The 11,757-nt window shown below is 32.6% G+C and overlaps 1 protein-coding gene across 1 annotated transcript in view; it reads left to right on the top strand.

Annotated features, from left to right (window-relative positions):
- The first annotated feature begins 8,546 nt into the window (after window positions 1–8,546).
- Window positions 8,547–11,757, top strand: part of LOC115709282 (phenylalanine ammonia-lyase) — a 4,191-nt gene continuing 980 nt past the window's right edge. Inside the window, exons 1-2 of the mRNA XM_030637350.2 lie at window positions 8,547–9,504; window positions 10,771–11,757. The exon at window positions 10,771–11,757 is cut by the window's right edge and continues 980 nt beyond it. Of these exons, the coding sequence (XP_030493210.2) occupies window positions 9,131–9,504; window positions 10,771–11,757 (1,361 nt within the window). The 5' untranslated portion in view covers window positions 8,547–9,130. The remainder of the gene's footprint in view (window positions 9,505–10,770) is intronic.

The raw sequence follows: 11,757 nt of genomic DNA, 5'->3' as shown, positions 1-11,757 counted from the left end.
AGCATCAAGGATTCAGAGAAAGAGATCCAGGTTCAGATATTGATAATGCTCTGCTACAGAAAGGAATCAAGGGCTAGATATCTGAACGGAAGGAGTCATATTATTCCGCTGCACCCAATGTAAGGTTTCTTAAACTTTATATGTGTTTAATTTATCGTTTTAGAAAGTTCTTATTTAGGATGTTAATAAACATACTTGTGAGTAGATCTAAGATCCTGGTAAAATAATTTCCAACAAGACTATTAATGGCAATACCAAGAAAATTAAAACTAACACTTACATAATACTGAGATGGATCTTTTTTCAGTCTTCTGTATGTATACCGTGAGTATCTTTCGGGCTAACGGACGATCGGCTTTGATACCAACTATGACGCCCCAATATTTTTCCTTATTTTACAAAAATACTATTTTCATGCATAATTTGAAAAGATGAAAAGAAAAAAAAAATTAAATACAACAGTGGATTTTAAAAAAAAATCAAAATGCAACAGAGAAGGATCCTTCATTTGAAAAAAAAAAAACAAGATACAGTAAGTAAATAATTTTAAATAATACATTTCCATTGTGTTTAGATTTATCAAATGCTTAAAAATAAAACAGGAACCACAGGCGTCCTAGATCGTTTGCCCGTTTGTAGCCACTCACAGTATACGTACCAGAACTGACCCTGCTCACTATACATACTTCCCTGTCAAATACCTGTAGGGGGAAAGTAAGGGGGTGAGCTAAAAGCTCAGTAAGAAAATGCTTATCAAACAATACCATATAATATCACACATACTACCATTAATGTATTTATTAAGTTTTAGCAATATCCTACATGCTCTTTTATAACTATAACCAAATAACTGTACATATGGAAACCTTCATCATATAGGTCTATACTATTTGTTCACACCGTACACATATACAGAGATCATAACTCCAGTATCATACTCATAACATAATCTTATCAATATTATAAATAATAATGTCATTATCATAATATTGGCATATCATAGCCATTACTTACATAACCCGGGCCTAGCCTGACCCTACAATATCCTGGGCCTAATCTACCCATATAATAACATGGGCCTATGCAGCCCTACCATTGTTATAGGATAGGGTATCTCTATATTCAACAGTAACATCACTGTATCATACCCACCGTAATAATCTCATACACGACTCAGTAAAATGCAGGGTAGGGTATCTCTACATTCAACGGCCTTATCCCGTATCATACCCCACCATGGTCCCCCACTTTACCTGAGACGTTAGCATACAACATACAACATACAAATACATCATACAACATACAACATACAAATACATCATACAACATACAACATATACAAGTCATACAGCCATAATCAATGTATCAATTCGCAAACTCATATTGTGTCCATATCACACATTCTCAGTACCATATACATATTCATAATAACAAGTCATAAATCATATTTCAATACATAAAGAATTTAAATTTATGCAGATAAACACATACAAAACTATATAATTTCCTTACCTCAAATCCCGCTACTTAAGACTTGTTATCTCGTCAAAACTACCTATAACAACACATGGGTCAAGGCCCTAACATTAAAATCCGCACTCTTACAGTACAACAGAAAGAACACTATTTTTGACCAATAACTACACAAATTTATTGAAAGTTTCCTTCATAAAAATTATAGGAAATTCAATTATCTTTCTAACGGTATATAGATCATTAAAAATGGATTATAACTGAGGGAGTTATGATAGTTTTACTGAAACTATTTCTGAGAAGAAATATGGAGTAACGAATCACAGGAGACATCGGAAATACAAAGTTTTGATACTGAAATATTCCAAATCAGAAAATACTCACTTCATAAACGTTTTAGAAAATAGAATTCTCTTTCTAATAACACTAAAATCTTTAAAATCGGAGTTATAACGTAAGAGATATAGATATTATACCGAAACAGTTTTTTTTAGAAATCTTGAAACAAATGGATTTCAAACTACAGCAATAAAACAATAATTTTTGACTTAGAATAATGAATAATTGGTGAATAGTTTCTTCATAAAATATTTAGAAAATTGAATTATATTTTCAACGGTACAAAGATCGCTAGAATCGGATCATTATTCAAAGCGATATTCAGATTTTACTGAGACAACTTATATAGAAAATATGAAAAACGATTTACAACAAACAGCGTATAAATTCTAATTTTTTGACAAAGATAAATTTCGATTCAGTAAAACCTTTCTTCATAAGAATTATGGGAAATTCAATAAGCTTTCTATAGACACCAAGATTGCAAGAATCGGATGAGTATTTAAAGAGATATGACAGTTTTACTGAGACATGTTCCATTCTAAAAAATAAGAAAATGAGACCTACGAATATTCTCCTATTGTGATCAGTAAATTAGTAAATGTAGAGTTTCTTACCTCAAATACATCAAGCTGCTTGGATCGATAGACATAAGATGATGGTGATCAAAGATGAGAGTGAAGAGTGGTATAGATTTGGCTAAGGATGTAATGGAAAGATAGACTTGAAAATTTTAGGGTTAGTCTGCTCAGATGGGTGGGAAGAATAGAACGATATAATTTTAGTGTGGAAGGAAACCTATACTCTTATTAGGTTTAGTTTTATGAATAATAATAATATTAACATTATAACAATAATAATATGATAAATTATTAAATAAACAAATATCTAACTTTTAAATTTAAATTGTAAGCTCTCAATCTCGTAACTTTAGGGCTTAGTTTTGACCTAGAAAAATTACGAATTATGATACAGCTATTTCTACAAAATTTATAGATCTTTGAATTATCTTTCCAATGCCACTTGAATCACCTCAATCGGAGTTATAAGACTTCAGATATGATTATTTTAGTAAAATAGTTTCTAAACCTGCGAATTTCTCTAAACTTACGAATTTTCTCACATTAATTAAATAATAATATTATTTGATACCACTCATACCATATTTAAATCAAATAAATATATTATAAAGAAAACCTAATGGACTTTCATATCGGGCTTTAATTAAACGATTACGTACTTATGAAAATACCATAATATTTTACTTTCGTAGTTAATACAACTTTAACTCTCTTTAGAAAATTGGTTCAACTACTCAAATCAATAGTCTCTACTCACTAACAACACAAATAAATGAGATAATTATCCTCGCACCATTAATATCCCAAAAAAAAATTAAATATTATTTTAATCTTGATATTACAATAACAAAGATATATCCAGTTACAACTCATCACATTATAACATGCTTAAGTCATTTCACAACTTTGTAATCAGACAATCCTGGTGCTTTATAAAGTACCCTTACCACTTGTAATGACCGCTCTAGTAATTTTTTATTAGTAAAGGCAATTAGCACTAATTTTTATTATTTTATTATTATTTGTGAATTAATTTAATTGTGGACCCCAATATTTAGAAATAAATATTAGAGTTATAAGTTCTCAATTCCGGAGATTTTATTAAACTCTAGGGGTATTATTTAGCTTATATGTGTAATATGTTATTTTTGTAATTTTTGCTCGGCGACAACGGAAAATGCGATGGATGGCTGGATTGATCACATGGGTAAGTTTAGAACCTTATTTCATAGTGGGAAATATTTTAGAGGAAATAAATTATCGGGGTTGAGCGGGGTTATGGAATTTGACTATTTTACCCCTAGCTTTAGAAATACCTAAGTTATACCTTAAAGGGCATTTTTGTCATTTGGACAAATAGAGAATAGGTGGCTGCCTATGTGTTTGACACCTAACCTAGGTTTATTTTCAGCAAAGAGTTATTGGAAAAACTCTTTTCATTTGTGGAAAATTAAGAAAAGAAGAAAAATTGGAAAATTGTATTATTCTTGAACTCTCTCTCTCTTTCCTTCGGCTGAAGCAAACCGGGGCAAGGATCAACTTGTTCATCTTGTTTTTCTGGGATTTAGCTAGAATTCAAGGGGGTTTCATCTAAGGTAAAGCCCTAGAACTTTTGAAGATGTGATTTTAAGCTTTTCCTTTGGTTTGAATATGTGAAATTGTAAATTAGGGGCTGTTAAGGTTTGAATTGCCTAGGGTTCGAATTTTAGGGTCTTGTTGAGTTGATTCTAAGTCCTAGCTGCTGGTTTTAATTGGTGTTGATGGTTTTATGCAATTTTAAGTTTAGAGTTCAAAGCTTTGAGCTTTAATGGCAAGTTGAGATTTGTTGTTTTGTTCTGTGAAATACTGCCTGGATTTTATTGTTTATGCATTGAATAGGTGCTCTGGAAGGTTTCATGGCAATTGGTGGAAGATTGAGCAACAAATGAAAAGTTTGGGGAATACTGGTGCAAACCGGCTAGCCGGTTTGCAGTGCCACAAAAAGCGGCTAGCTGGTTTTGGCAGGGTTCCCCGAGCCTTTCATTTTCTCAATTTTTGCCATTTCGTTGCCTCGGTTGGGTGTTTCCCCATTTCCAGAATTAGAATAACCCTTTAAGAGCATAGCAGAACCTAGGGTTTTGGTTTTGGATTTCCCGGGATTAGGGTTTTAATCATGTGACTTACCCGGTTTCAATATGTGAGTAGCGCATCCATCTAGCACGAGAATTCCGTTAAGGTCGGCCAGCACACTTGAATTCGGAAAATAGGTAAGAACTGGGTATAATGTATGATGTGATTATCTGAATGTGTGTATATGTGTTTGTATATGCATGCTTAAATTATGTTTTGCACTACCAACACTTGTATGAATAAGTTACAGAGTGCATTGGTATAGTGATTATTGTCATTGTGAGTACGATACAGTGATACCAACACGGGCACGGGAAAATGCTAAGGTGTGTGGTACATCACTCAGTGTTACTCAGTGTTCGGGGTAAACCCTACCAACACTCGTACAGTGAGGTACGATGTGTATGTGGTATAGTGGTTGTATCCTAGTGTTGAACGTTCATACTCATCTATTAAGCTCTGTAAATAGGTGTATGGGCGCCTATTTACAGGTCGGAAATTATATGATATGTTATATACATTTCTTACTGAGTCTGTTGACTCACAGTTTCTGCTTCCATGTGTAGGTAAAGGAAAGGCGAAGGCTGAACAGGAGTGAACCTGAGCTCGGGTGAGATTGTACATGTTAAGCGGCGCGACCTGGAGTGTTCGGTCTCGGGACACCTGGGAGTTGTATTTTGAAAGTCGTTGTGCGACCTGTAAATTTGTGTATTTTGGAATGTACAGCTTGAAAAGTAAATTTTACAAAGTTTAAAACGGGATTTCGGCACTTGTAAATATTTTATTATATTACAAAGTTTAGTATTTAATGCAAAAGTTTTAATTTGACACGTTTTTCGAGAAATTTCTTTGATTAGCAAAGATTGCACAATAATTGAAAAAGCACTGTAGCGTGCCTTAGCATTAGGGCGTTACACCACTCGTTAACCACAAGCTACTTATGTCACTATCGTTGTCCGATACAGCAAACGATAAGTAAGAAACCTATCCGCGATTTCAGGAGTAATTACTCATAACGGTAATGACCGTATCTTTTACTCGATCATAATCGAGTCACAACGATAATAATCGGTTCATATCATTACCCTCGATTATAATCGAGTCTCAACGATGATAATCGTTTCCTATCATTTCCCTCGATCATAATCGAGTCACAACGATGATAATCGTTTCCTATTATTTCCATCGATCATAATCGAGCCACAACCAATACATAATGTTAACCTCGATTAAGATTAAATCACAACAACATATACCGAAATTCCAATCTTAATCGATACTGTAACCATCATAATATTAACCTTATACAGTATTTAATACTTTTCTTACCTCAGTCCAGAAGTTTTGCATGCATCCCGTCTAAATAGAATCAAAGCTTGACAATCCCGGGTCCTATGTCACGACAACAACACTCAATAAATACTTTAATCAAAATCTCCGGAATAAACTTAATTCCTAAAACCGGAGAATCCTTATCTTCAATAGTTCTAGGTTAGGCTTTACAACTTCTAAACATTCCAAATTAAACACCGAAAACCACCTCGAGCCCTAAAACCAGCCTGGAGAAAAAAAATTGAAAACTCACCCCTGATGGCAATCGGTCGACCGGTTCTGATACACTAGAACCAATCGGTTGACCGGTTCTGGCAAGGCAGTAGCCTAGAGTTTTGTCCCCAAACTCAAACCAAATCAGAACCACACCTGCCCAACACCTCCAGATCAATCCAATATCACCAACACAACATAATCCAACCATCAATTCACAACAATTTATCCATTTAATCAAAATAGCATAATCACTTAAAGTTTAAACTTAAAAACCCTAAAATTCCATTAACTCAACACTAACAGCTTTGATTCTAACCAAATCAAGCATAAACAAACTCCAATCTAAGCCTAGAAACTTGTTCTAATCTCAGTTTAATACCTTAATCTCGAAGTCACCAAAACCCCAACTAATATCAAACCCAAAACCTAAGAAATCATCAAGAACACATGAAGAACACTTACGACAACTTGATTAGCTCCTAGGGTTGAAGATTTTACTAGAAAATTGATGAAGTGAGCTAAGCTTTTCCCTGGTTTTCTGCTGGGTTCTTGAGCCGAAAAGAGAAGAGAGAGAGATAGGTTTTGATTTCATTCTTTTCCATTCTAAACTTATTTAATAAACTTAATGTATTAGCTAAAATAAAACTTCAGCTTAGGATAATACTAAAGCATTAAATAAAACAAAGAATTAAACTTAACAAAATTACCATTTTACCCTCAATACACACCTAAGCCAAAACAGAACATAGGGGTATTTTGGTCATTTCTAACTATTCCACAAAACCGACAACTTAGAATTTTAAACTAGTCCGATATAATTCCCATTCTAATCCATAATTCATTATCATGACATATCCAACCATTCCGCCAAATTCGCACGATCGCCGAACCCGAAGATATTTTATTTCAAAAATAGTATCCACGATACTCTCATATTCTAATAAAATCTTCATAATTAATAAATTACGCTTTATTTATTCATTTACTCAAATTCTACTAATTAACTCGTAATTAGCTTAAGTAAGATTGTAATCTTACTCTAATATCCACATAATTACATATTTAATAAAATATGGCCAAATAAATATCAATAAAATTTTTTGGGATATTACAAATAATATTGATACTTATTGTATTGTAAAAAAAAAAAACTTTGGGGCTTGATAAGAAATTAGTGTGGAATGATTCTCTTCCACCTGCTTGTACTGTAACTTGTTCTTCATTTCTCTTTTAATGAAAGTTACAGGTTTTCAAAAAAAAAAAAAAAAAGCTTTTTAGAATTTTATATTTCAAAACATTGCATGACAATGTAAATTCTCTTGCAGAAGATTCCTCACAAGAAGCATAGATAATATTTTCTTTTTTTGGAAATATTCTTACTCATAAATGAAGATTTTTTATATTTTTTTTATTGCAAAAGAAAAATACTTTGTTCTTATTGCTGAAGTATGTTTTTGTGAAAATGGAAACTGTTGTTCTCATCAAATGGGGATTTTATTTATACTTTTTTTTTTTTTGGAACAAAAATGGGGATTTATTCTTTTTTGTAATGGAGAATGGGGATTTATTCTTACTTTCACGTGTTCCTGTTTTGTTTTAGTGTTTTACACTGTCATTTAAATATAACTATGAACAACTGGTCAAAGTGAAAGAAGTGCCTATGCACTATGTAAAGATATAATTTTACATATTTGTAAATTGCACATTTGTTAAAATTAACATTTTTTTTTTGGATATATTATGCTAAAAATACAACAATCTGTTAAATTATCTTTTATTTCTTTGTTAAATATATGTGAAAGTTAGTGACATTTTGATTTAAATAATTAAAAAAAAAAACACAATTCTTTTATTTGTTTATTTTATATTTTTAAGGTAAAAAAGTGGAATTCGAACTTAAACTTCCTTTTTACAAGTAGAAGGGTAAAATCGCTAAATTAACAGTATCACCATCCACCACAATATTATTTTGGGTAATTCATGGACCCTCTTAAAATAGATATATTGATGTATTTGTTTCGGCATCTAAAAATAATTTTTAGTTTAATTTTTTTTATATTCATATACGTTATAGCTATTTAAGATATCATATAAAATTTTGAGAAATTTGAAATAATTTACAATATAGAAAATAATTTTCAAACAGTCTATTTTACATGCGTATAAAATAAAATAGTAACGCGTGTAATATAATATTTGAATGCAGTTTTTGGTGTATTAGATTTTTTTCAAATTTTTTAAAATTTTCCAGAATTTCTTAAATAGCTATAATTTATATGATTATGAAAAAAAAAATTAACTAAAAAATTATTTTAAATACTAAAACGAATAATAATATATGGGTATATACTTTTTAAGAGAATTAAATTTTCCTATCATTTTTATTGATATAAAACTTTGTTAGTTTTTGTATGTGAGGGCCTCATGAAATGATGGCACGTAGAATCCAATACGAATGATAATTAATGGCTTAGCCTTTAATCTACAATTTGTGAATGGTTAGATTATAAAATATAAAGTAATAATAATACATATTAAAACCTAAAAAGTTTTATTTTTTTTTTTTTAAAAATAAAAAAAAAAAATCCTCAAAAATTAAGATATATTTAAATATTAAAAAAAAAAAATCAACATTTTCCTACTACAACATATGCCCACGCGACCACCCACCAACGACTAAAAACTTTTTATTTCTAAAGTCTACTAACAATGTAGACTAATCTCGACCTTTTGATTAACTCCAGTGAAGATCCAACGTCCACAATTCATTTCAACCAACTCCCTTCTTCATTTGGTGCTCTTTTAATCAGCTCTCCTCTCTTGTAAGGCTTACCAACTTTTAATCACCTACCACCTCTTTCTCTCTCTCTGTCTCCTTCAGCCATCAACTTTGACAACCCCACTTTCTCTCTTCAAATCCTCATTCTTCAAAACCTATATAACACCCTCATACCATCTCTTTACGCTTCAGAAACGAAATCCCGTTTCATATATTACTTTATCATATAGCATTATTTACATAGCTAGTTCTTGTTTTTGTATTACTTATAGAACTACTATACACAAATACAAATATTGATATGGAGCAGAAAAACGACGTGTCGTTGGAGAGTTTCTGTGTGAAAGGTGATCCCCTCAACTGGGGTTTGGCAGCTGAGTCGATGAGTGGGAGTCACTTGGACGAGGTCAAGAGAATGGTTGCTGAATACCGAAAACCGGTAGTCAGGCTAGGTGGTGAGACTTTGACGATATCTCAGGTGGCTGCCATCGCCGCCGCCGATGGGGTGAAGGTGGAGCTGTCTGAGTCTTCCAGGGCGGGTGTTAAAGCTAGTAGTGACTGGGTTATGGAGAGTATGAACAAAGGTACCGACAGCTATGGTGTCACCACCGGGTTCGGTGCCACCTCCCACAGGAGAACCAAAAATGGCGGTGCCCTTCAGAAGGAGTTAATAAGGTAAATCCACTCAGTCTACTTTTCGCATGTTTTCTTCTTCTTTTTTTTTTTTTTTTTGGTGATTGGACTTGGCTGAGTTGACTCAGTACCGAGTGGCGAGTGGGACAGGGGTCATATATATAATATAAATATAGGTATAGGAATTTGTCATGTATATTTATATATTAATAAGGTAACATAATAGTTAATATTATCCGGGGGATAAAAACCCATAATATTTTGATAACGAATAATTAAAAAGTTTATATTTGTCCTTCGCTCGTCGGCCGGCGTCGCCGATCAACAACAACCTCCATCTGCAAGTTTTGTCTCTTGTGACATGGTGTGATTGAGTCCGGTTTGTGTTTGTTTGATGTTTTAAGTCTTTTTCTTGTTTGAGAGTCTTCGTTCGATTGGTTCTAGGTTGAGTCTTGGGTTCTTGGTTTGATTGGTTCGTTTGGTTTTGGGTTGAGTATTAGTTCGTTTGATATTTTTTAATTAAGTTGTTAAATTAAGCATATACATATATATATATGGAATACTTCTTAATGATGAATGGTTACTAAATAAATTTAACTATAAATATTAATTTTAAAAATATCAAACACCATCGAATTTTGATGTAATAACGAATAATGAAATCACAAATTTGAATATATATGCTTAATTTAATTACTTAATTAAAAAAATATCAAAAAATATTTCTTTTTACACTCTATCAAAAATATGTTCATACAAAAATATTTAACTCAAACTCAACTTTTTCTTTTCTTATTTTTCTTGTTAAAAAACTTTTTTTTTTAAATTTCTTTTACCGATGGAACAATCTCAGCCCATATGATATGAAAATGAAATTTTTTTTTTAATTAGATAGAAAAATTAAGTATAAAAATTTAAAATTTTCTAATTTTACCCATTCATAAGTAATAGTTATTAAGAGTGCACCCATATGGAACACTTCTTAATTATATATATAGATATATATGTATATATACATTGGTATATGAATATGTACCTATACTCTTTATATTTGGTTTGTGTCTATTTGTTTTTTTTTTTTTTTGAAATATTTTAAGATTTAAAAATTAAATTTTCTTAAAGAAAAAAAGAAAAAAAAAACTTAAAAATTCACATATTTTATTCGTTCATTTTGAAGCAAAACTCATGTAAAAAATTTAGTTAAAAAATAATAATGTAGAACAACTATTTTGGTGGACAATCATAATTAATTTTTTCGCCATAAGTGTGTAATAATTAATTGACATGAAACTTTTATTGTTTGTGTAGGTTTTTGAACGCTGGCATATTTGGGCACGGAACAGAGTCTTGCCACACTCTTCCTCACTCGTCAACCAGAGCCGGCTTGCTTGTTAGAATTAACACCCTTCTCCAAGGTTACTCTGGCATTAGATTTGAGATTTTGGAAGCCATGGCAAAGCTCCTTAACAACAATGTCACCCCTTGTTTGCCATTGCGTGGAACAATCACTGCATCCGGTGACCTTGTTCCCTTATCTTACATTGCCGGTTTACTTACTGGTAGGCCAAACTCAAAGGCAGTGGGTCCTAACGGAGAATCCCTTACCGCAAAGGAAGCCTTCAAAGTTGCTGACATTAACTCTAGTTTCTTTGAGTTGCAACCTAAGGAAGGCCTTGCTCTTGTTAATGGCACCGCTGTTGGTTCCGGTGTGGCCTCTACTGTCCTTTTTGAGGCAAATATTCTAGCAGTGTTAGCTGAAGTCTTGTCAGCAATTTTTGCAGAAGTGATGCAAGGTAAGCCTGAGTTCACCGATCACTTGACTCACAAGTTGAAGCACCATCCTGGTCAAATTGAGGCTGCAGCCATAATGGAACATATTTTGGATGGCAGTTCTTACGTTAAAGAGGCAAAAAAGCTTCACGAGATGGACCCCCTTCAAAAGCCAAAGCAAGATCGCTATGCTCTTAGGACATCACCACAGTGGCTTGGACCCCAGATAGAAGTTATTAGATTCTCAACCAAGTCTATTGAGAGAGAGATTAACTCAGTGAACGACAATCCTTTGATTGATGTTTCAAGAAACAAAGCTCTTCACGGTGGCAACTTCCAAGGGACCCCAATCGGAGTTTCCATGGACAACACCCGTTTGGCTATTGCAGCAATTGGTAAACTGATGTTTGCCCAATTTTCTGAGCTTGTAAATGATTTTTACAACAATGGTTTGCCTTCAAATCTCTCTGGTGGTCGCAACCCAAGTTTGGATTATGGTTTCAAGGGAGCTGAAATTGCCATGGC

This window comes from Cannabis sativa, chromosome 3, assembly GCF_029168945.1.
Source record: "Cannabis sativa cultivar Pink pepper isolate KNU-18-1 chromosome 3, ASM2916894v1, whole genome shotgun sequence".
NCBI lineage: Eukaryota > Viridiplantae > Streptophyta > Magnoliopsida > Rosales > Cannabaceae > Cannabis > Cannabis sativa.
Note: the sequence above shows the minus strand (reverse complement) of the source record. Positions and strands in the feature narration are given on the sequence as shown.